We start from the raw sequence: 26,714 nt of genomic DNA on the forward strand, positions 1-26,714 counted from the left end.
GCCACGTTAATTATCAGTGCTTATTCTAATGCGTTAATTTTGTCTGCGTTTGCTTATTGCAGCCCTTCAAACGAATAGTTCTAAAATGCCCGTAGAAAGAGAACAAGAAGCAGGATTCATTTTAGTACAATAAATTTTAAAACCTATCTTATATCCACACAGTTCTGTATAGAAACACACACACATTCTCTGTTAATGGAATCTTAAAAAAAAGCCTTATAGAAACCTAAGCAGTTAACTCCAGCCTGCAATAACAGACCCTGCCTCCCACCCAGTACCTTCCTTCTATAGTGATTTCACATCCTTTGACATAAGCACGGCACGGCTGGAGGGGGATGGGCAGCAACGAAGAAAGCAGTAAAGCCAGTTTGTCCTTTTATCTATAAATACAAGCCTGCTAAAAACATTTACACTATCAGTAAAACGGCCGCTTTCTGAACAACAATGTCACGGAGGCAGAAAAGGGTTAAATCACAAAGCACTTCCTGCTTCTGCTTTTCAGTGATTACAATGGCCATTTATGAACGAGACATACGGGGTTACAGTCGGGAAAAAAGGAATCGCTTACCTCGAATATAGAGAAGGGCCACTGGCTGGAAAGGCCCGTTTGAATTTGCTGCATCTACCACCATCCTGGTGCCTGTTCTATTACATGTCAGCATAAAAATCCAGCAGAGAAAAAAAAGCAGCGTACTCCTTAAGGCAGGGATCCAGCCTCCATTTTAGTTATAAAAAAAAAAGGAAACAGGCAGCTCTCTGCAGCTGGAGGGAACTGGCTAGTTAATGATGTCACCGAGCAGGAAGCATATGATTGGCTAGCTTTTGCAAATGAAAATGACACTGGGGGAAAAAAAAAACCTACAAACAGAAAAGGGACTGTGATTGGCTGTCCTGATGCATTAGGCTTGAATACTCATCGGCTTTATGTTTAGCCTTCGTTCAGATGTAACTTTTAATCTAGGAAACTGGAAGCAGAGATCTGATACTCCCATATCACAACAGCAATCCTTCATTTTATTTTCTTAATTTATTGGAATTATGAGAGACAATGAAGAAAATAATAATAATGAACCTTTCTTTAAAAAAAAAAAAAAAAAAAAAAAAGGGTCTCAAATTTCTACTACAGCGATATTTTATTACAGAGTATATAAAAGTGCAACAGATCTCAGCATCTCACTACAGCCCCACTGATAAAGGCAAATATTTGAAATACTGCATATTAAACAGTACTAAGGCAAATGCATTAATAAAGGCTGGGCAAAAAGTGGTCCTCCATATGCTAGACTACAACTCCCAGCAGCCCCAGAAAGCCATTGCTCTACAGCTAGAGCAACATTTACATATATTATATAGTGAATAAAGTACCCCCTCTTGTAAAATATAAGGATATTATAAGTTACCAAGGAGTTTCATGACCATATAGAAACACGAGGCCGAAGGCCGAGTGTTTTTATACAGGTCATGGAACTCCGAGGTAACTTCTAATATCCTCATATTTTACAACTGGGGGTACTTTATTTATTATAATACACAAATTTCAGTGAGTCATGTGACAGAAATGACATCAGAACTCACCGTTTATAACTGATGACATCAGAACTCACCGTTTATAAGGATATAATTTACAGGATATTCATGGCTTTTGTGTATTATATCTATATATCTATATATCTATATATCTATATCAACACAAGCACTTATATCAGGGGTGCCCAAAAGGTAGATTGGGATCTACCAGTAGACCTTTAGCTGGTGATCAGTTGATCTCAAGACACTGGGACAAATTCACTATGCGCCGAAAATGCGCTAGTGACGGCTTTGCCGCACTTCGCCAGGCGTAGTTTCGCCAGGGCTGCACAAATTCACGAAGATCCGAAGTTGTGCACAGGTTACTGAACGGTTGCGAAGTTGCGCTAGCGATAATACGATAAGCAGTCAGAAGTTACGCTAGCGATGCCTAATTAGCATACGGCGTGCAGTTAAAGTACAATGGACGTGTATGCTGCAGCAACTACATTACACTACACAAGGCCAGGGAAACAAACTTATAAAATAAAATTAAATTAAATTAAATAGAGGTCTTATATTGCCCTACACATGTGCCCACTGTATAGTTTAGGTGCCAAATGTAAGGGGGAAGGAGGGTACCCCAAAAAATTTAAGATCACCCAGTAAAAAGTAAAAAACGCCAGCTTTTCAACTTTTTTTTTTGACAAACTCCTATCTACTCTATTGCACTTCGCCTGGTCTGAGCTGGCGAAGTAAAGTCTGGCGCAAGAGGTAACGTTTAGTAAAATCTGCAAGTTAGTGAATTCGAGTAGTTATGTCCCTTCGCCAGAGCGCAACTTGACCTGTCGTAAGGGTGCGAAGTAGCGCTAGAGTATGTCTACTTCGCTAGAGAATTGACGCCAGCACCCGTTAGTAAATTGGCGAAGTAGCAAAATGACGTCACGCTGGTGAATTTTCGCCACTTCGCCCTTTAGTAAATTTGCCCCCCTGTCTAGTCTTCAGATCTACAGCTTGTCTAAATCACCCTTCTGTTTAGGCTACATAAGAAATATAATAACAAATGATTATTATAATAATACAATAATATAATAATCATAATAATAGGGATACACAAATCCAGGATTCTGTCTTTTTCAGCAGGATTCGGTCGAATCCTTCTGCCTGGCAGAACCAAAGTCGTAATTTGGATATGCAAATTAGGGGCAAGGAGGGAAATCGCGTAACTTTTTGTCACAAAAAAAAAGGAAGTGAAAAATATGGTTTCCCCTTCCCACCTCGTATTTGGTTTGGTATTCGACCAAATCTTTCGCAAAGGATTCGGGGGGTTGGGCGAATCCAAAGTAGTGGATTCGGTGCATCCCTAAATAATAATAATACACAAATAATAATACAATTCTTAAATATAGCAATATAACGTTACCCATAAATCAATTTAATATTTAAACAATACAAAACGCTAACAATGCTATTATGGATGTAGCTCATAATGGGACAACATCACTAAAAGAAAACCTCACATTAGTAAAGTATGGGCACAATTACCTTATATATACTTCAAATAGTGACAATTACAATCAAAGAACACGTCTGACATTCACAAACAGATACAACGCTGGACCTGTTTTTCAGCCCCTACATATATCATAGGCCCTCCTTCCTGCCCTGTCTATTTTCTTATGGTTCCTAGGAGTGCCTCCTCCACAGTGCTGAAGCCTTATCTTCTTTTGTTCTGACATGTTTGAGAGGACAGGATAAAAACAGAGAATAGCTGACGCACTGCCCAGACAAGTGATAAGAACAAAACACAACCTTGTTTTGGGGTTCAGACAGATATCTCCACCGATATTTAAAGGGATTCTGTCATGATTTTTATGGTGTAGTTTTTATTTCTAAAATACACTGTTTACACTGCAAATAATTCACTCTACAATATAAAATTTAACTCCTAAACCAGCAAGTGTATTTTTTTTAGTTGTAATATTGGTGTGTAGGTGCATCTCAGGTCATTTTGCCTGGTCATGTGCTTTCAGAAAGAGCCAGCACTTTAGGATGGAACTGCTTTCTTGCAGGCTGTTGTTTCTCCTACTCAATGTAACTGTGTTGCAGTGGGACCTGGATTTTACTATTGAGTGCTGTTGTAAGATCCACCAGGGAGCTGTTATCTTGTGTTAGGGAGCCGATATCTGGTTGCCTTCCCATTGTTCTGTTGTTAGGCTGCAGTGGGGGAAAGGGAGGGGGTGATATCACTCCAACTTGTAGTACAGCAGTAAAGAGTTGACTGATGTTTTTCAGAGCATGACTGTGGGCATTTGGGAAACTGACAATATGTCTAGCCCAATGCCAGATTTCAAAATTAAATATTAAAAAAAAAATCTGTTTGCTCTTTTGAGAAATGAATTTCAGTGCAGAAGTCTGCTAGAGCAGCATTATTAACTGTGTTCTGAAAAAAACATGTTTTCCCATGACAGTATCCCTTTAAGCTAATTATACTTAGTTACTGAAGTACATGATTCAGAAAATTGACTTTTTGGACGTTTTTCATTGTTGAGATACATTAGTCCGACCAAACATATCGGCTTTTATACACAAAGGATATTTGCAAGGATCATCACACTTGGACAAAAAATATTTTATTTTACTCACAGTTGTCAGATATAATGAAGATTGGTAAGGGCATCTGCATTGTGACCTTGTATCAGGCTGATGACAAGCATTAAGCGTCTCAGCCTGGCACATTTCAAACATCAGGAAAATGCCGTCAACAGTCTTGTACAGCTCTTATTTATTTTAAAGTAAAAATGTCAAAACCTCTGGCACAGGCAAGTGTCAGACTTATTAAGGCCAGTAGCAGAGGTTTCAGGCTTTTCTGCCTTTTTTTTTGCCTCACCAAACTGCATTGGGCAATAAGGTTTAGTTCAAGCATTTTTTTTTTAAAAAGATGAGAGCAAGCAATCCGTAATCTACTGAATTTAGAAACCACTCGTGGACAAAAAAAAAATATTTTGATATTTTTGCAAAAATTTACATTTTATGGTTTTGCATATATTGATAGATGTATATGGGTTGGATTATGCTACTGGTTTCTTCAAGTTCTAAGAACAATGGCACATGGGAAGATTTTAGTCAGTGTTGCAGATAATCCTCAATGGCTAAAAAAGGGGTCGGTCAACAGAGGTCACAAGGGGGCTCTTTAGCAAGGTATAAAGGCAAGCCTGCAGGGCAAGGGGCCAGCCTAATAGGGACCACTTTTGAGACACTCACCCAAGGTAAGAGTTATGAAATGTAAATAAAATAAGTCAATGTGTGCGTATATAAATTATTGTCGAGCTGTGAGGTGTTGGAAGTTATTGGAAAGTATTTGATATAAAGATGCTCCTGGCCAGTTATTAAAGCAGAATCAAAAGATAAAATAAGGCGGCCAATGGATTTGTTATTCTGGCTGGCTAGGTTCACATTACGGTTATTACTATGTATGGTTACAGTTTATATTGATAACGAGTAGCGGCCATTGTTATCTACCCAGCTCTGGTTTCTGTGTGGTTATTTATACATATAAACTCATCCAGTTTACTAGTCTTAAGTAAGCAGCATGAATCCATATTGGGGGCAAAATAATCCTAATAATGTAAATTATTTTTAGCAGACTTTAGCTATAGTGATCCAAATTACAGAAATAACTTATTCAAAAAATCCCAGGTATCATTCAATCCAAATAATAGATCATATACACGTATAGTCAAAAATAAACATTAAAATCTATATACATAGAGCATTGTTCAAAAGGTGTCTTCTTTAACCCTTTCCTTGCCAGCTGTTTTGTCCTATGTGCAAACATCTACTGCCAAGTAGTTTCTTGGGGCGGTCTTTTAGTTTACCCAGGAAAACAATATATTGTGTAATTCTACTTCTGTAAAAAAAATATAGGCTAAGTGTAATAAAATGAAAAAAATCATGTTTCACAAAGAACAATCACATATATCAGAAACATCATTTATTTTATGTACGAGAACACAGCCGATTTGGTAAGGTCTATGTCTCCTGAACTCGGCAATACCAAATATATATAGTTTTATGGAGATTTCTCACTTGTATAGATCAAAATCTACAAGCAGTACACTACCAAATTTCCAGAGCACCGCTCCCCAAACGGCATACTTCTGACTTCAAGGCCAAACATTCCAGTAACAGTAGGTTTACCCTAGAAAACTACTCATTATTAGAAATAACAGATTCTGGTGAATCAAAAATGGTAAATTATATATCTTTGTACTCCGAACTACCAAGTTGCAATTGTTTCCTAAAGTTATAATGTTTTATAGAAATTGGTGAATTTTTTGAAAAATGACCTCAAACCTGCATCATATCTAGCACACATCGTTAGGTATCAATGTAAAACACCCCAAATATGAAAGCCTGGGCTCCACTGAACAGTTTGATGCCCAATATGTATAGGTTTACCTAAGCACGTGGCATATAGGGGCCCCAAAATAAAGACACCCCATATGATCTGTCATTTCAGGTACTGCAAAATCAACACATTTACATTGTTTGGGGGTGGGGGGGCCAAGGTAGAAAAAGTATGTTTACCCCAGAAAACCATATATTTTCGGAAAGTACACATTCCCCCGAATCCAAATTGGGTATGCATGTCTTTCTACTCCAAAGTACCAAGTCGCAAGCCTTTCCTAAATTTGGCGATAAAAGCAACGGTTTTTACATTTCTGAAAATCGCCTAAAAATATTGCAATTGCCCACATTTCTCTCACCTAATTTCTTACATACAATTGTAGGACGAATCCAACAAAGATAAAGACGTCTTTCTACACCAGGGGTAGGCAACCTGCAGCTCCGGAGCCTCATGTGGCTCTTCATCGTGCGGCTCTGTCTTGCGGCTTTGCCTGTCACGCCGTCTATACAGTCCTCACACCTGCTGGTTGCTTCTTGAATGCGCGACCGTGGTAAGTTATCGGTTAGCTTACCGCAGTCGCACACTCAAGAAGCCGCCAGCAGGTGCGAGGGCTGTATAGAAGTCCCAGGAGTGACAGGCAAGACCGAGCCGCAGCAAGATGATTCATCATGGTCCTTACCGCGGTCACACAATCAAGACAAGAGAGGGAAGATCAGCATGGAGCTTCAGAAACAGAAGTCACATTAAACAGATGAGAACACTAACATTTAATAGGGCTATTCAGGGTTTTATTTATTTCAAATTAGGCCTACACATACACACTGCACTTCTGTTTGTTGTATTTTGTTGTTGTAACAGTTAAAATTGAAAAAAAGGTTAAGACTTTTAAAAGTTTATAAGCTGTGTCATGTTTTGCGGCTATTTTTCTTTAGTGGAAGAGGGGACAAAATGGCTCTTTTGATAGTAAAGGTTGCTGACCCCTGTTCTACACCAAACTATCAAACTGCAAAGCTTTTCTAAACGTAGAGGTTTTTACAACGTTTCTGAAAATCGTCTAAAAATGTTGCAGTTTGCAGCATTTATCGCACACAATGTTTTAAGTACAAAGAAAAATCACCCTAAATATGGCCATCAGAGGTCTACTGAATAGTTTGATGCCCAATATGCATAGATTTACGGACCCCAAATGAAAAACATGCATATGAATTTTCACGCTAGCCAACTAAATTGCAGAAAAGAGAGTCCAACTGTGGTTTATGTGCCGTAAGACCCCCATAAAACCATATCTTTTTGGAAAATACATATTCTAGCAGATCAAACCAAGTAAAATCTATCTTTCTATACCAAAGCACCAAACACCAAAACTACACTAAAGATACATAAGGAACAATAATGCAGGGATAAAATTGCAATAAAACCACAAAAATAGCGTAAATCAGTAAAAAAACAAATAATTGATCCGACAGCGTAATTAGTGGCCGAAATTGATTAACCAATAGTCATGCTGTCAAAATAACATGTTTTTAGGCAAAACAAATGGTACAATGAATAAGTTTTTGTGTATACATATTTGTGCACTTATAAAAGTTGAGTGTGAAAATACATGTAAATAAGTGTAAATAAGTGGAGGGGAAGAGGTGATATCACTTAAACTTGAGTACAGCAGTAAAAAGTGACAAAAGTTTATCAGAGCACAAGTCACATGACTGGGGGCAGCTGGGAAACGGACAATATGTCTAGCTCCATATAAGATTTCAAAATTAAATATAAAAAAAGTTCGCCACAAATGATTATTAACCATAAAACAGCACTACTGCAACATAGAAATCTGGAAAATTTCAATCCAAACCATACAATTTCACATTTTTTAGACTATTCTTCAAAAATAATTAGTTAAAGTACTAAATATTTAAAATCCATTAAAGTTTAAACACAAAGATTGCAGTTTTCAATTAAAAAGTATCTTGCTGGGACTTCCTGCAGGGATTTAATTTTAGAATGAAGCACATTGATTGACAGCATTCTAGACACCTTCCCTGTCAATTCCAAAGCATTATTCAAGTAACATGCAAACATTGTGATCTCATTCCACAATTTTTAACAGAAGGATGCTATATGCAAATATCAAAATATAAAAAGGTCAACTAAAATATGGATTAAAGAGGTTGTTTTTTTCAGTTCAGTTGTTTTCAAAAAGTTACTCAGAAATACTTTTATATTTTAAAATGTAATGTTTCACCTTCTTAAAGGGGTTGTTCACCTTCAAACATTTTCAGTTCAGTTGGTTTCAGATAGTTCACAAGAAATGAAGACGTTTTCCCATCACTTTCTATTTGTGACTGTTTTTCTGATATTGAAGTGTAAATTTTTATTCTTCACCTTCTAAAGCAGCTGGGGGGGGGGGGGTTTGCTGACTCTGTAACTGTTGATACATGTGCAGAATCTCCGAGTTTAATTAAAGGCAGCTGTTAGAATTGATACAATAGTTGCTCATATTACAAAGTTTCTGCTGAGAAATGTATCAACTAAATGTAGCAAATAGTAACAGTTTAGATGCTCCTGGATCTTTGAGCTGCCAGACAAACACTAGAGACAGGAACATTAGATTTAAAATTTTGAGAAAACAGTATTAAAAAAAAAAAAACGTTGCTTATTGCAACCAATCTGAAAACAATTAAACTAAAAAAAAAGTTTGGAAGCAACCCCTTTAAGTCTTTCTAAAGCTGCTGGGGGGGGGTATCTTAGCTGAATTCCAGAGTTTAATTAAAGGCAGCTGTTAGGATTGATACGATAGTTGCGAATATTCCACAGATGATGCTGAAAAATGTATCAACTAATGTAGGAAATCGTAACGCCCGGATTTCGGAGTTGCCAGACTGAAATGCCAGAGGGAGAAACAGTCATTTAAACGAAGTTTTGGGGAAAAAAACTGCAAAAAAATAAAACATTAAAATATGGAAAGCAACTAAACTTTTTTTTTTATATTATTTCTGTTGAACAATTTAAAAAAAAAAAAATAAAAACAGCTGTTTGGAAGGTGAACAACCCCTTTAAAGGAGGTGGCGCAACTATACTTTTAGCAAGGTCCAACTTTTCAGTTGCCCTTTTTCCCCCCATATACATGGGGGGGGGTCAATAACTATCAGCTCCATGATGCTTTCCTTCTATTTAGTCTTTTACCTATTAATCTTCTAACCAAATTGGTGAGCTACTGAATAAAAAATAAATAAATAAAAAAAATCAGAATCACTACCTTCATCATACTAAAAGTTAATGTAAAGATAATCTATACCCTTATGGCTATTATGTCTAACATAATAGCCAGAACACTAAACCAGAGATATGAACAAAACTTAAAATTTCCAATTTAAACTTCAATTTTGGAAAAACTGTAAAAATAAATAAATAAAACAAAAAAGATGGAAAGCTATTGAAAAAAGGTTTGGAAGTTTGAACAACCCCTTTGATTAGGAAATAATCTACTTCATGGTCCCAGTAAGCAAAGTCAAACAAATCAGCAGCCCACCGAGAAGCCTCTGGATAAATAAATCCCTCCAAACCTCAGCTATAGCCTTTATCCTTTAAGTTAAAAGCAGCTCATTACACAGAGGCAGTGGACTGCTGATTTGATATCGCTCATTTGGACCAGGAACAAGAATGTGACTGTGGTTTCATTTTCAACGTTTACTGTGTGGTAGCACAAATTAAGAAAATCTAGATATACAGTAAAAACCCCATTGTACTTTTTTTCTGGTACCCTGATTTAAGGGGGGGCCACATGGATCATAACTGTTGCTTTTGAATCTGAGCTGAATGCGGAGGATCAACTGCAAACTCACTGAACAGTTGTGTCCCATGTGGGCCTCCTTCAAGTCGCTGACTAACTCAAGAGAGCTGCAAAGCAGGAAGTAGTGTTCTGTTCTGTTAGACATCCAGTCACTCCAGCCTTTATACATTACATTTTTGGCTAACTAACTATATTAGAAACATTTTTTATTTTGCACAGCCTATCTATTTAGCCAGTTTTTATTTTCACACTGAACTGTTCCTTTAACATGCATGAACAAGCAAGATATATTATTCACAAACTGAACTATTTTGTTACATAAAACCAGCGGCGCCCTAAAGCTAGACTGTGATCTATGAGCATATTGTAAGCAGGTGACCGATAAATCACAGCAGCTGTTTGATAATTTCACTAGACATAGACCATCTATTGTAAAAGGCTGGGAACTACTGCATTATAACGCATGACTAAAATTTTATAGAAATTTTTTTATTTCTATAATTTTTTTTAAAATATCTATTATTGCAGGCCTTAAATGGTCCACCCAGCATGTCCAAGGGCTCAGCATACATTAGGTCATCATTTTAATGCCATTTGGTAAAATCTTGTACAATTCATCCGTTTATGTGTAGTCATACGAATAAACGAAGGCAGAGAAAAGTAAATCGGTTCCATGGTATAATTACATTAAAGGGCATAGAGTTGCCCCATGTGCAGACAGAGCTGATTTCACAAAAAAGTCGGCTATTTCGTTCGACTACACGTGTCTGCCCCGGGAAATTTTAAGAAAGTAATAGGAAGCTGATCGCTCCTTGGTGCTCGCTGGAATCTGGAAGAATCCACGGACCAGTGCAGTTTTATGCTGATAGGAGCACTGGCCCGGGGAGTGAGGCAAGTAAATATATTCACTTGGCACACCCAAGTAAAAATGCCTTTCTTAAAGGAGAACTAAACCTTTAAAATTAAAGTGGCTAAAAATGCCATATTTTATATAGTGAACTTATTGCACCAGCCTAAAGTTTCAGCTTCTCAATAGCATAAATGATCCAGGACTTCAAACTTGTCACAGGGGGTCACCATCTTGGAAAGTGTCTGTGACACTCACATGCTCAGTGGGCTCTGAGCAGCTGTTGAGAAGCTAAGCTTAGGGGTCGTCACTAATTATCCAGCAGAAAATGAGGGTTGTCTGTAATATAAGCTGATGCTACACAGCTAAATTCGGATGCTAATTGCACTGATTTCTGTGCTGCCACTTAGTAATTATCTGTATTAATTACTAATTAGCCTTATATTGTGACATTTCTATTCTATGTTTACTGTATATTGTGTATTAAATTTATACTGTATATAAGTGACAGCAGCACAGAGCATGTGCAGTGAATCAGCAGAAAAGAAGATGGGGAGCTACTGGGGCATCTTTGGAAACACAATTTTTTACTGCTAAAGGGCTGTGGTTGCCTTGGGCTGGTACAAAAGCACAAAACATCATGTACAACATTTCTAGCTACTTCTTTAGTTAGACTTTACTTCTCCTTTAAGTGTAAAGTTTCATTTTTCACCTTCTTTTCGGGGGGGGGGGGGGGTTTGAGTTTATTTGTTAAAAGCAGCTCATTATGCAGAGGCTTCTCAGTGGACTGCTGATTTGATATTGTTCATTTGGACCAGGAAGAAGAATGTGACTGTGGTTTCATTCTCAAAGTTTACTGTGTGGTAGTAAAAATAAAGAAAATCTAAAGATACAGTAAAAACCCCATTGCACCTTTTTTCTGGTACCCTGACAAATTCGAAAAGTCCAGGAAAATGTAAAATCTGTGAAATTTTTTTTATTGGTGAGACCACAAAACATGGTGTGTAAAATTAGGTAAAAAATAAAATTGAGGTTTCCCTGTGGTAAAGTATAGTTGGCACAATCTCGAGTTGCTGATGCTAAAAAGAGGGTTATACTGTTCCTTTAAAAGAACAGTAACCCAACAACATGAAAGGGTTTTAAAGTAATTTAAATATTATGTACTGTTGCCCTAAACTGGTTAAAGTCTTAAGCTTGCTTCAGAAAGACTATTAGAGTCTACAATAGTTTTTATAAACAAGCTGCTGTCCAGCCACGGGGTTAGCAATTGAAGCTGAAAAAAAGAGAAGGGTTTTTTTTTTGTAATATATATATATATATATATATATATATATATATATATATATATATATATATATATATATATATATATATATATATATATATATATATATATATATATATATATATATATATATATATATACACACATATACACATATATATATATATATATATACATATATACACATATATATATATATATATATATATATATATATATATATACATATATACACACACAATACAAAAAAAGGTTACACATTACAGATCTGTAGAACATCAACATGTGTAATTTGTTGACCTATTTATGTATTTTCAGCTCGAATGGCTGAATTATCTTATTCAAATCAGACCATGGTTGCTAGGCTAATTTGGACACTAGAAACCAGATTTCTGAAACGGCAACTGCAAACTGGAAAAAAAAGCAAAATAATAAAAAAATCTTTTAGTATGACATAAGAGCATGATATTCTGGAAACCAATTGCATATTGTCTCAGAATATCACGCTCTACGTTATACTAAAAGTTAATTTGAAGGTGAACAACCCCTTTAATGGTAGGTGGCACACAAATTCTCTGGAAAGTCAAAATATCCATCTTAAGAGAGGGGGTTAAATGATAATGTCAGCATGGGGATGGGAATATCCCCTGTCTATATCTGATTAGGTATATCTGCATAAAAATATATTTAGATCTATTTTTGGCAGATCACATAATGTTTCTGGTTTTTTTTTTTTAAAAAAAATAAACCTTACAGAATGAGCTTGTCAATAAGGAGGGGTATTTTCCCTTTAATATTAGAGGTCTGAGTCATTCTTACAAAAAAGTCAAGAGAAAACTTTAAAAAAAGCCAAGAAGAAAATGTATTGAAAAGTAACTTTTTTTCTTTTTTCGAACAGTACACATATAGCCATCAGTGCATACCTTTAAGAGCTAGTAGTTTCTGCAGTTCTCTGTTATTGCTCACATTAAATCTTGAGGAACTCTGCCGCTTCTCTTTCTTAACAACAGCCTGTGGAGTGGGCACCTTTATTTTTGATACCTGAGCTGGAGGGGGAGTGCTGTTGGACTTTTTGTTAGATACCTTTAACAAAAAAAAAAAGAAAACTAAAATTAGAGAAGTACAAATTGATTCAAATTATAACAGAAAACATTGTGCAGAGAGAAATTGTTGGTCTGCATGCGTCGCTGCCCAAACACAAGCAATCTGGATAAATAAGGCATTCATAGAAAGGGGTAATTTGCCAGATATCAAATTAAAATAGATCATCAAACTGAAAATACCATAATTTATTTAAACCAGTATAAGCAGAACTGATACAAAGCATTTTCTTTACGGACATTGTGTTTGATCTCCTTTTGAAGAAACAAAAAACAAGCACTTCAAGACCAAAAATGTACCTCCAAGTAAAGTGAACCCTGATCATCTCTTTTTAGAAAGGACACATTTTATCAAAATAAAAAATGGATAAAGATGTCTTTCTACTCCAAACTACTAAACGAAGGAGCACTTAAGTTAGGGCAAACTTTAATTTTACAACTTTATGGTCTCACTGCCATAAAGGAAGGAATGGAATTCATTAAAAAAATTACAGTGAGAAACTCAGAAAATTAATTAATGTAACCACACTAAGGGGGTTATTTACTAAACTCCGAATGCAAAAATCATGAAAAATCTGATTTTTTTTTTAATAAAATCGGACTTTTAAAAAAATCACAAATTTTATTAAACCCAGAGGATGGAAAAGTCAGAATCAGAAAATCCGGCATCTCAGACCTGTCGAGGTTGCATATAAGTCAATGGGAGAAGTCCCAATGATTTTTTGATGTGCGTTGGGTTTCGTGCAATACCCCCGGGTGAAAATTCCGAAAAAATTGTGAAAATCGGATGAAATTTTTTTGATTTGATCGAAGTTTGTAGCAGAAAATATTGAGATTTGGATAAATAACCCCCTTAGGGTAATCCTCTGAGCACTTTTGCAATGTACATTTATTTTCTATTTTCATCAGTTTCTGAGCAGTTTTAAGATAGTTTCAGCCGTGAATGTCAGAGACCCTATCTATGAATTTCATGGATTGAATCAACCCTAGAGATACGGACACTGTTAAAGGAACAGTAACGTCAAAAAATAAGTGTTTTAAAGTAATGAAAATATAATGCAGTGTTGCCCTGCACTGGTAAAACTGCTGTGTTTGCTTAACAAACACTACTATTGTTTATATAAATAAGCTGCTGGGCTGAGAAAAGGCTCAGGTTACACAGCAAATAGCAAATAAGCTCTGTCTGTCTAATGCTGTTATCCACTATTTAACCTGTACCATATAGCCTTTTTTCAGTTTCTGCGATTGCTCCACAGCAGCTTGTTTATATGAACTATAGTAGTGTTTCTGAAGCAAACATCCGTTTTACTAGTGCAGGGCAACACTACATGATATTTTCATTACTTTAAAACACTTAAATTTTTTGGTGTTACTGTTCCTTTAAATCAAATACCTGGTATTAGCTGGCCAAAAATGCAAATATTTAATTTTTTAGATTTTAGATCCCCACTAAGACAATGACATAGCATTTTACAGTGGATAGAGTAATATCGCTAGTCTTTTATCAGCTTACCAGCTAAATTCAGATGTAGTAGACCTTTGTGATGCATCAGGTACAACTTTGGGTTTCTCCTTACAAATTTACTAATTTGTAACAACTATCAAATATGTATACAGAGATGTATGCATACTGAAGTACTCAGCTCAACCCTACAGCTACCAAACATCAATATAGGGATATGCAATATTTGAGAAACTAGTACAGCTTGTTAGGAAACCAAGTGTGTCATGCTATTACACAGTTCTGTTCATCACTCACTGACATCACAAGGTTATGATAATGACAGTCAGTGTCTCTCCTGATTCAGTTAAGACATCTAGGAACAAAAATGAGGAAAAGAAAGGTATGCTAAAAACTGTACTCCCTCCAATTTTTTAAATGTATAATAATTTTAGGCTAAGTGAAAAATCAAGGATGTGTCCTCTTTAAAACAATATAATAAAGTGGAGTTTCGATTCCAAAGTTTTGTAGATTATTGGTACAAATATGGCCAGCATGACTGATAATGCAATACTTTAATATATCTGTAAACCAGAATCCAAAAGGGGTGCCTTTACTATTTCCTCTTGTGCCAAAACACAAAAAGTTTATAGCCAAGAAAGGCTGCATTTGTATATACAAATGTGCGTTAAAACGATGCATGTAATGAAAAGTTAATTATGTGTTTGCCAGATATGATGCACACCCTACAGTTTATGGATTGCTTCCTCTAAAAGGACTGGATCCATAATAAAATGCCTGAACAGTAATTATGCAAAATGTTACCTTATTCTGTACTTTCAGCAACATTTGTACAATGCAAGGTATTTGTATCTATATATACAGCTATGGGATTCCCTATCCGGAATCCATTTGTCCTGTAAGGCTCAATTTTAAGTAAACAAATCTAATTGATCTAATGATTTTACTTTTGTAAATAATAATAATAATAATAATAATAAAACAGTACTGTTTACTTGATGGTAAATAAGCAGCATGAATCTATATTGTGGCAAAAAAATCCAAATTAGTTTATTTAATTCTTGAATGGTATTTAGCGGACTACCTGCACACATAGCTTTTTCTGGTAAACTTTTTGAACACAAAACACTGAACAAAAGAAAAATATGGCAAAACACAAGTGTTGGCCAGGACCATGTCAAGGAAAAAATAAAATGTATCAAGTAAAAATAGATGGTATGTCAAGTGAAATAACTATGTTTAATTTTTAATATAGGTATTTAGTGTAGCATCTGATTTGGCCCAAGAAGTCTTAATGTAACTGTCCATGTCAGGGAATTATTAAACAAACCTAATCCAGTAGTTTACAAGCCATTGCTTTGTCTGGGGATGACTTTTCCCCCCCAAAACACTATTTATTTTTAGACCAGTGCCCATACTCACCAATGCAAGCATACAGCAACCTTTTCAAATAGTGTCAGCACACTGCTGAATGCATGAAGCTGCATAGTAGCCATGTAGATTGAAACACACTAACCTCTAAGGGCTATTCCACACGGGGAGATAGCGACGCGTTTGCGGTCGCGGCGACAAAGCGCCGCGACAGTCGCCGCGACCGGCGCAGGCGACAGTTTTGTATGGGCGCCTATGTAAAAACGCCTGTGCTAACCACACGAGGCGATGCGCTTTTCAACAGTCGCCTGAAAATGCCTCGCCAGGCTTTTTCAGGCGACTGTTGAAAAGCGCATCGCCTCGTGTGGTTAGCACAGGCGTTTTTACATAGGCGCCCATACAAAACTGTCGCCTGCGCCGGTCGCGGCGACTGTCGCGGCGCTTTGTCGCCGCGACCGCAAACGCGTCGCTATCTCCCCGTGTGGACTAGCCCTTAATGTAATAAAGCCCCCTTTGTACATAAACGCATAATAATTCCATCACACTATAGGCTGCCCTCAGTACAGTGACCAGCATGAAAGCAAAAGGGTCTTTAAAGGGATACTGTCATGGGAAAAAAAAATTTTTTCAAAATGAATCAGTTAATAGTGCTGCTCCAGCAGAATTCTGCACTGAAATCCATTTCTCAAAAGAGCAAACAGATTTTTTTTATATTCAATTTTGAAATCTGACATGGGGCTAGACATATTGTCAATTTCCCAGCTGCCCCAAGTCATGCCTGTTGGCAAAATGGCAACCCTAGGATCAGCTTTTGCCAAACTTGTCATTCCATCCTATTGCTCTCAGTCTGACTGAAAGTAATCACACAGTCAACATTCCATGTGAATTTTACCCATAAGTTTATCCTGGTGCTTTTGCATTCACAGACGTTACCTTTAAATGTAGACTCATGCAATGAAGGACCTGGGATTCTGTCTTAAACTGGCCATAGATGTAAAGATTTTTAAAAAGATCTTTTCATTATTGCAAGACCACGATTATCTCGAAAAGATCATTTAAATTTACAATTTGTCCACCAACTAAAAAGACCATTTCAGGTGATATTGCCAGGAAAACGGAGGGTAGCTGCCTGCTTGGCCTTGCAAACATAGATAGATTGCACTGGGACCGATAACATTTTTTTAACCTGGCCGATCAATTTTCTGACAGATGTCGAACGAAAAATCGATCGTTCGATTGCCACTAACTTCACGTTAATTTGACGGATTGGTCAGATTTCGCTGAAATCCGTCGTCCACCAAAGAAAAATCTTTGCGTCTATGGGGACCTTTAGAATGACTGCCCAGAGATCCAGTAGTTTAACTTTCACTTTACTTTTGTCTCAACTTACAAAGTATTTTCCCCACAAGACAACTGGGTCACTTTCTCTCATTTAATAATTAAAATCATAACAACTGGCAACAAGTTTGTATACAGTTTTTAGTTATTGAAGAATATGCACTAAATACTGATTTCTGACTGCTATGAGTAATTGCACTGGTGCAATTTGGAATCTTTGATCATTAATCAGCCCTAATGTATAGGGTCCAATAAAGGCTTAGCACATTCCCTGCGGTAATGAGCAATATTTCCCTATATATAATTGTATTAATATAGTTCACTAGATTCCTTTTAAATGTGCTTTCCCCTTTCAGTATAAGGTTTTTTTTTTCTTGGGCATATTCCTTCTGCAAGAGATTTAGGGGAAGATTTATTATGTGGTGTAAAAACCGGCTGACTAATACAACACACATTGTGAAATCTTTTTTACACACTTTTTCTTGGAGCAACTTGCACCAGAAATTGCTTACAAAGGTCTGAAGCAGTGTAAAATAACATGATTCATTGTGGTCTGGCATGGTGCAGAGAGACTTGCGAATTGCTAATGTGGCACCGCTATTCAAAAAGGGATCCCATTCTCAGCCTCAAAACTATAGGCCAGTTAGTCTGACTTCAGTGGTAGGAAAGATTTTCAAAGGGATATTAAAAAATAATATACTTGAATTCATTGAAAATAAGGATACAATTGTACCAGAATGGTTTAATGCATAATAGATCTTGCCAGACTAATTAAATTTTTTTTTTTATGAGAAGGTGAGCAAGGACCTCGACTCTAGTTAAATTAAGGAATGTCGGCCTGGAACGTAGTATATGTACTTGGATAGAAAACTGGCTAAAATATAGATTACAAAGAGTGGTGGTAAATGGAATATTTTCTGATTGGACCAGTGTTAGTGGAGTATTGCAGTGCTCTCTACTTAGGTCTTTGCTTTTCAACTTGTTTATTAAAGACCTGGGGGCGGGCATTGGAAAGAATGTTTCTATTTTTGCTGATGATACTAATTTTGTTCCATGCAGGATGCTGCCAGTTTGCAGAGTGATTTGACTAAATTGGAAAACTGGGCAGCAAACTGGAAACTGAGTTTAATGTTGATAAATGCAAGGTTATGCACTTTGGCAGAAATAATATAAATGCAAGTTATGCACTAAATGGCAGTGTGTTGGGTTGTCGTTAACTGAGAAGGATCTACGTTTTTTTTTGTAGATAAGTTGTTTTAATTCCAGGCAGTGTCATTCAGTGGCTACTAAAGCAAATAAAGCAATGGCTTGCATAAAAAATGTCATTAACTAAAGGGATGAAAAAAAAATAATGTTGCCTCTTTCTAGGTCCCTGGGCAGTTTTGGGCTCCAGTCCTTAAAGGAACAGTAACAACAAAAAAATGAAAGCGTTTTAAAGTAATGAAAATATTGTGTAGTGTTGCCCTGCACTGCTAAAACTGATTTGTTTGTTTCAGTAACACTACTATAGTTCATATAAACAATCTGCTGTGTAGCAATGGTCGAAATTAAAAAAAGGCTATATGTCAGAAAAGGCAACACGGCGAGGATCCATCATGCGGCGCTCAACTTTCCTCCCTGGCTATCTCCTATAAGGAAAGCAGGGTGGACAAATCGAGCGCCGCACGATGGATTGTCAGATCGCCTTTTCTGAAGAGCAGCACAAGTGGAGTTTTGGTAAGTTATTTCTTAATAAAGGTATAAATATATAAAAGTTTAATATGCCTATGTTTTTTTTTCGTTCTACACTAATTTTTTTAATTAAAAAAATGTATGTTACTGGTCCTTTAAAGGAACAGTAACATCAAAAAAAAATAATGAGTGTTTTGGGGTTGAACTTGATGGATTTTAGTCCTTTTTTTTTAACCCAATTTAACCATGTAAGTTATTTTCTGTGAATTTTGTTTTACGCAGCATAATAAACTGGCCCCTTAATGTCAGACTTGCAGCCGGGGGGATAGTAAGGCTTGCTTTTCTATCTAGACAATATTGGCTGAACCCTCCCAGGTCTGCCAACACCTTTTATCAGAAGAGTTGAAAGTAACCACAAACTTGCCATACAAGATTGACTGGTATGAATTAATTACCGTCATTTCTTCAACAGAAGCGTTTTAAAGGGTAGTACAGATACAGGATGCCTTTTTCACAAAGCCAGGCATTACAGGATGGCCATCACCTATATATCCAAATTTTATAAGCAACGAAGTATTGCAGCCGGGGAACAGTAATGGCTTAAAAAAAGCTTCCTATAAATTATTTAAAAAAAAAAAAAAAAAAAGGCTGAATGTGGATCCTGGGCCTTGAGTTAACATTTAAATTTTTCGAAGATCATTTAAAGCTGATTAAAAGCTGGTTAAAAAATGTAAGTAAACACACAGAAATAATAAATTTTTCTACTGATACGCATATGATATGAAACCTCTTTATCCAGGTATTTCCATAATTTGGACATCCATGCGAAAAATCTCTTCTTCGTGGCGACTAATTTCCCCGATCTGCCTTCCGCTGGCTAAAATGAAAATCAACTGGGGGCAGGCACTCTGATCGATTCGTTTTCTGAACTCGGCAGTAATTGCCTCACGAGGAAACTTTGGGCAGCTTCGGAAAACGAAGCACTCAGAGTGCCTGCCCCCCGGTGATTTTAATTTTAGCCGGGGAAGGCAGATCGGGGAGATTAGTCGCCACGAAGGAGATTTGTCGCCTGGCGAATCTGCCCATGTGCCCAGACCCTTAAAGAAATTAGAAAGTCTACTTTCCTGACCACTTATATCACAAAGTATTTGCGGGGCCTTTAGACAGCCTTAACATTTTTAAGTAACACTGACCATTTTACTAGAAACCTGATAAATGTCAGCCAACAGCATAATCCAATGAAGGTTGATTTATTGCTTAGGATGAGTGTACTGAAGTTAAAGGAAATGCTACATAGAATGTGTAGCAACTTTTTTTTATTTTTTTGTATTGTTTTGCCACAATACACTGCACAACATAAATATATAAACAGTATAAAAGATAGAAATCATCCCGGAGTACTTAATTAGTGTTACCACTAGATGTCTTGACTGTCCATGGTTTATTTCCCAAGGCTGATCCTTCTTTTGGCTGTCACAGCACTGTCAGGCAGCTACAATAAGCTTAAGTACTGATATAAAATTTATTTACAGTCTATCAGTGACTCACAACTCCTCCCCTGCTCAGAGTGAAGGCTGAAAGTACACTGCAGCCTTGGAACAGAAAGGAAGACTTAAGTCAAGTACCCAGTTGTAACAGTTGAGAGAAGGGCGAGGAAAGCGGCACTTTTTTGGAGGGAGAGCACTAAGTTTTTCTTTTAAAATTATACCAATCCTATAATCTACTTTTGGTGTGACAGTTTTCCACTGTTAATAGTTTTTTTTCTTTTTTTTGAAGTTTCCTATACGCAGCTTTGAGAGCAAGTAAAACTAAGGGGGAATTTCACTGCATACAGTCAGGTTTTTTATTAAAGTATATTGGAGATAGGTTTCTTTTTCATTAAAGAAAGTAAAAATGGGATTTTATTGTTTTGCCTTTACATCCCCTTTAATTAAAGGGCAACTAATCTCCTTGTGTATCGGTGCCCTTAGGCTAAATAGCTGCTCTCACTGTTAAACAGCATCTATATGTTACATTTTAATTGTTTAAAAACACTTTAATTTTTTGGTGTTACTGTTCCTTTAACAACATCACAGGTTAAATGTTGGACTGCAAACAAAAGAAAAAAAACACATAAGAAAAAAGATCATTTGCATCTACATCAACTAAGGCTAGAACTCCACAAGCATTTTTCGGCAAATCTACGCCCGCTGACAAAATGCACGAGGATAGAGAAACAGTCGTCAAGATTCTAATTGGACTGAATGAAACGTCGCAGGTAAAAACTACATTACATCCAACGCAACTGTCGGATGTGGACGCAGAAAGAAGCGTTTGCATCTGCCAGTCGGACTGTGTAGTTGTTACCTCCGACTTTCATTCAGTCCAATTATATCTTGACGCGTGTGACTCCGTCGTTTTGTGCGTTTTGTAGGTGGGCGTCAATCAGATGAAAATGCTCTTGGAGTCCACCCTAAGCGTTTGATACTCCCCTCAACAAATCAAGCAAGCAATTCATTTGTGCACCTATTAACTTACTTCATGCTCAGGATTATCTTGGCCTTCTTTTCCACTTTTTACACTTTTACCAGCTTTTGGAGGTTCCTGAAATATATATGATATAAAGTTTCAGATAAATTAAATGATTATGTTAAAGTGATACTAACACTAAAAAAGTACTTTTTAAAATATTAATGTACATTACAAATTCCCTATAGGTCATGCTGACCGCTTTTCGCTGATAGGACTGCATTTGTAATGAATTGTTACTTTAAGTTCCTAAACCTGGCTGTTTTGCCAACCTGACTGTCCTTTCTTAACCTATCAGTTAGAGTTTCTAATGCTAACGGACTCCTGCTGCACAAATATGGCAGCCCCCTCACACAGGAACATGGAGGACCAGATAGGTAATGTTCATGCATTGGGTAAATACTTTTATGGCAAAATTAACATGCAAACACAATGTTATGATATATGGAAAAAGGTCTATTTTCTGGTGTCAGGATATAATTCTGTTTTTGCTATTGATGTCCAAATCAGAAAACATTTTTTGGGAAAATACCTTCAGCAGTAGTAAAGATTCATGGTGAAAAATGATAAAAGGTACACAGAATGAGTGAATCAAAAAGGTTAAGAGGGAAAACAAACATTTGAGAAAACATTTTCTAAAATTAGAATGAAATGCATTAAACATGCAAATGTATATTATAGATAGATAGATAGATAGATAGATCTTATTGCAGGAAATTAATAAACGTATTCTTTTGTAGACGGCTATTTATTACGCTGATTTCAATTTATACTGACCACTATATTGTCTTGATACAAATGAAAACTGCGCTGGTGGTAATTCTAATACGACATCTGTTTGTTCGTTTTTCATGCGTTTTCTGTTTTTTGTTCTTATTCAAAAAAAAAATCCCAGTTTGCGGTCATATAATTTGAGATTCACTGTGGACAAATCAAAACCTGGCAAACTAGATGCTATTGCCTCATTGGTTAATTCTAGGTTTGCCAGGTTTTGATTTGGCCACAGTAAATCTCAAACTACATGACAGCAAACTGGGATTTTTTTTTTTTTTTTTTTGAATAACAAAAAAAAAAACGGAATACGTCTGAAAAATCGAACAAACAGATGTTATATGAGAATTACCACCAGCGCAGTTTTCATTTGTATCAAGACAATATAGTGGTCAGCAGGTCCGGACTGAGAATTAGCCATTTCATTTACACAGGGGCCCAATCAGCCCACACAGAGGCCCAAACAACCCCCACCAGCCCACTAAATAGTGACTTTCTATGGGACCTTATAGCAGCCCCTCTGGCAGTTGCCAGAACCCACAGATTGCCAGTCCGGGCCTGGTGGTCAGTATAAATTGAAATCAGCGCAATAAATAGCCATCTACAGAAAAATATGTTTATTAATTTCCTACAATAAGAACATAAAACGTATAACATATGAAAGTACTCTTTCCAAGTATGTATAACCAATTACTTGAGTGTTGCCAAACACTAATAAGTCTGTATTTCATTTCTAAATGCCTACCCTGCTGAGAGATAAAAAAAAATACAAAAACAGGTAAATCTCTACTATAATAGAATTACTCTTTTTGCACATAAAGCTTTAGGGCACTGAGACAAGGGTAGGTTGGAAGGATCAGCAGCCTGTATATATAGACTATAGAGGATTAGAAGGCACATATAAAAGGCGTCTGTCAGAAGCTTCCAATGACCCTCGCATGGCTGCTGTAAAGCTTCTCCCATTAGAGCCAAGTGTCCTTCCCGGGTTACACAATACACAAGGCTAATGTTAGACTGAACTCTAAAGCTGCTGGTGCAACACCTGAGGCGACTTTGTGCGTCTTGATACCTCCCTGGCATAGGGATACGAGTGAATAAGTGTACAATTCAGCATCCTTCAGATGACTTACACTTCCCCGGAACTTCTGCCACTAACAAGGAAGGCCTAGGGAACCCGCTAAACTTCAGAGCCTGCCCCATCTTACCACAACCGGACTTTCCGCTTTGACAATTAACTCGCTTACCCGGGTGCTCTTCCTGTCTCACTTCAAAACTACGGGCTAGAAGTGAACAGCGGCGGGTGCAGCACGGAACACTGCTACAGGTACACCGGAAGCGCTAACATCTACTCACTTTATCTTTCTTGTTTTTATTAGGCATTGCGGCGGCTTTCCGTGCGCCTCCTCCTCTTTCCGGTGGCTGTGGTACTCCGGTGACACTCACGCACCCCTCCCCCGCCGCCTCACTGGTTTCTCCGTCTCAATCTCGCTCTTCCCCCCCACTTTTTTTCCCAGGCTGCTGCCGCAGCGCCTCACCTCCGGCCACGCCTTCTCCCATTGGCTGCCCTGCATCACGTGCGTTAACGTCAGCGCTCACTCACATAGCCCTCCACCCACAGTACGCCGTGTCCGCCCATATTCATCTACAATTGGCTTTCTCCTGTCACGTGCTCTAACTCATCCTGTCATGTACACGGCTTTGCTGTACGTCACTTATAGTGTATCTGTCTAATCGATCTTCTTAAAGGACCAGTAACATTAAAAAAAAATTAAATTAAATTTTTTTTTAAAAAATGTATTTGTACATAACGAGAAAAAAACACCAAGACACATTTACCTTTAATTCACATAGTATGAAGGAGGCCACAAACATCCGCAGGACTGTGCTGCAACTTTTTATTTCAAATTCCACATGTTTCGAGTCGACAAGGACCGTTTTTCAAAAAAGGGTCCTTTTGAAAAAAGGTCCTTGTCGATTCGGAATATATTGTGGCATTTGGAATAAAAAGTTGCAGCACAGTCCTGCGGATGTTTGTGGCCTCCTTCATACTATGTGAAATGTCGAATATTTGGCCTTTACGGTGTGACCTAACTAAGAAGGTGAGCCCACTAGATAAGAAGTTAAGGGTAGGGATGGGTGAATTTGACCCGTTTTGTTTTGCCAAAAATTCGCCGCCGGCGAAATGTCGCAGACACCCATCAAAGTCAATGAGTGTCAAAAAAAATGTAACGGACGGCAACATTTTTTTGACGCGCGTCTTCTTTTTTTTGACGCACAACACCAAACAAGTCTATGGGCGTCATTTCTGTGGTGAAACATGAGAAAAAATTCGCCCATCCCTAGTTAAGGGACGTGCTGGGAAAACTGTATAAGATTGACATTTACCTTTACATTTGCAAAGTCTTTATTTAGCATATCTCCCAACATTTAGGAAACAGAAAGAGGGACGAAAAGATTTGGTGCGCGTGGGGTGGCTACATTTTTGGCCACACTCACTTTTGTGGCCACACCCCCTAATTACCATGTCAATTTTACGTAATTTGGCAGGTTATGAAAGTTTAAACAAATTTCTATGGTTTTTATGTGTTATTATTACAGTTTTGCAAATGAAGGTGAACTGCCCTTTAAGCTATGAGTCTTCGTTCTTATCTTATCAAACTGTTACAAAAGTATGTTAAGTATCTATTCTATCCAATTAAGTTAGAAACTTTGTATCTGTTTCTGGCTGTTCAGTGCAGCAGATCAAAATGAATCTCAGAACTTATCAGTACAAATACAGGACAGTGGGTTGAGCTGTCAAAAGCGGGATTGTCCGGCTCAAAACGGGACAGTTGGGAGGTATGAATAACTTATCGATACGCCGCTTGCACTCCTCTTCGGAAAAGGCATCAGGGCGACGATCTATCGCGCAACACTCGATTTCTCCCACTGCCTTCTATAGGAGATAGCCAGGGAGGAGAAATCTAGCACCGAACGATGGATCGTCGCCTTTTCTGAAGAGGAGCACAAGCGGCGTATCGGTAAGTTGTTTCTTAATAAAGACTTTGCTAATTTAAAGTTAAATGCGTCTTGGTGTTTTTTTTTGGTTATGTACAAATAATTTTTTTTATGTTACTGGTCCTTTAAAGGAACAGTAGGGTTGCCACCTTTGCTGATGGCTTAACCCGAACATGGGTAGCAGGGCAGATAACATTGGGGGTGGGGCAGTGATGTAGGAACAGGCATGATGACATCAGAGGTGGGCAGAATGATGTTTGTGGAGTTATGACACCAGGACAAGGTTATTGCATCACTTAGATGCAACTGGCTGGATTTCTATCCAGTTTTCGCAATGTTTTAAAGCGTTGATGCCCAGTTAGGGTTGCCACCTTTTCTGGAAAAAAATACAAGCCTTCCTATACATTTATCTTTTTTCCCTATTAATAAAATTGGGATCAACCATAATTTTTACTGGCCAGGTGGCAACCCTATGCCCAGTCCAAAACCACATAGGTGGCAACCCTATCTACAGTTGCCACCTGTCTGGTTCTGACCCATACAGCCCGATATTTTGAAGGGCTGCAAGGGTCAAAACTTCCTGCAATGTCTTCCAAATAAGGAAAACCGGGCAGGATTCCCCTGATTGACACGGCGATTGACCAATTGCCGCATCAGAGCCACACCCCCTGACATCATGGACACTCCCACCTATGTCACAGCCCTCTGATATCACAGCCCGCCCCCTTGCCCAGTCTCCACCGTTGCAAAAGGTGGCAACCCTAACCCTATCTCTATCTATATTCTGCTTGATGATTAAGCCCAATCCTTTAATTACATGTATGAGATCTATTATACATGAATCATTTATCCAGAAAGCTCTGAAATACAATGCTAATTTAGAGAAAAAAAATTCTTATTTTTGATTGATTTGCAATAATAATCTGTAATAATTAGTCATGAGCGAATAAATTTGCCTGGCACAAATTCACGGCAAATTTGCACATTTCACGGCCAGCAAAATTTTTTGGATGCTCATCCGAAAAGTCACTTGCATCATCGCACGTCAACACTATTCGAACGCCCATTGACTTTTACGCCAGCGTCAGCTTGGACACGTTCGTCAATTTCTGATTTTCGCGATTATTCGTTAAAATGTCTGATTTTTACAATTTTTGGTGAAAATGTCAGATTTTCTCGAGTTTTTCGTGAAAATTTCAGAATTTCGTGATTTTTTCGTTGAAACTTTCTGATTTCACGATTTTCCCGTGAATTTATTTGCTGTTTCGACAATTTCGCAGGAAATTTGCGATTTTTTTCATTGAAACGGGAGAAATTCACCCATCGCTAGTAATAATAAGAAAGGTGAGTATCTTAGTATTTAAATGCTTTTCATCTACAGTATTAGCCAGATTATTGTTTGGGTTTCATAAGGTTGAAAAGCAAGATTTCAGACCTGAACAGACCTTACAAAACCAAACTGTTCGGGTCAAAACCAAACAGGTGGCAACCATACAGTAACACCAAAAAATTAAAGTTTTTAAAGTAATGAAAATATCATGTAGTGTTGCCCTGCACTGGTAAAACTGATGTGTTTGCTTCAGAAACACTACTATAGTTCATATAAACAAGCTGCTGTGCAGCCATGGTGTAAATTGAAAAAAAGACTATATGGTACAGG

General features: G+C 37.4%; 1 protein-coding gene across 4 annotated transcripts in view; it reads right to left on the reverse strand.

Annotated features, from left to right (window-relative positions):
* The window catches only part of ppp2r5c.S (serine/threonine-protein phosphatase 2A 56 kDa regulatory subunit gamma isoform-like), a 58,154-nt gene extending 34,511 nt beyond the window's left edge, over positions 1-23,643 (reverse strand). For 2 of the 4 annotated variants that reach the window (XM_018232329.2, XM_018232332.2), the window contains exons 1-3: positions 23,593-23,643; positions 21,296-21,361; positions 12,760-12,919 (exon numbers count right to left, since the gene is read on the reverse strand). In XM_018232329.2, the coding sequence (XP_018087818.1) occupies positions 12,760-12,919; positions 21,296-21,361; positions 23,593-23,628 (262 nt within the window). In that variant the 5' untranslated portion in view covers positions 23,629-23,643. The other 2 variants (XM_018232330.2, XM_018232331.2) reach the window with 2 other exon arrangements.
* Positions 23,644-26,714: the final 3,071 nt, after the last annotated feature.

The sequence above is a fragment of the Xenopus laevis genome, chromosome 8S (assembly GCF_017654675.1).
Source record: "Xenopus laevis strain J_2021 chromosome 8S, Xenopus_laevis_v10.1, whole genome shotgun sequence".
NCBI lineage: Eukaryota > Metazoa > Chordata > Amphibia > Anura > Pipidae > Xenopus > Xenopus laevis.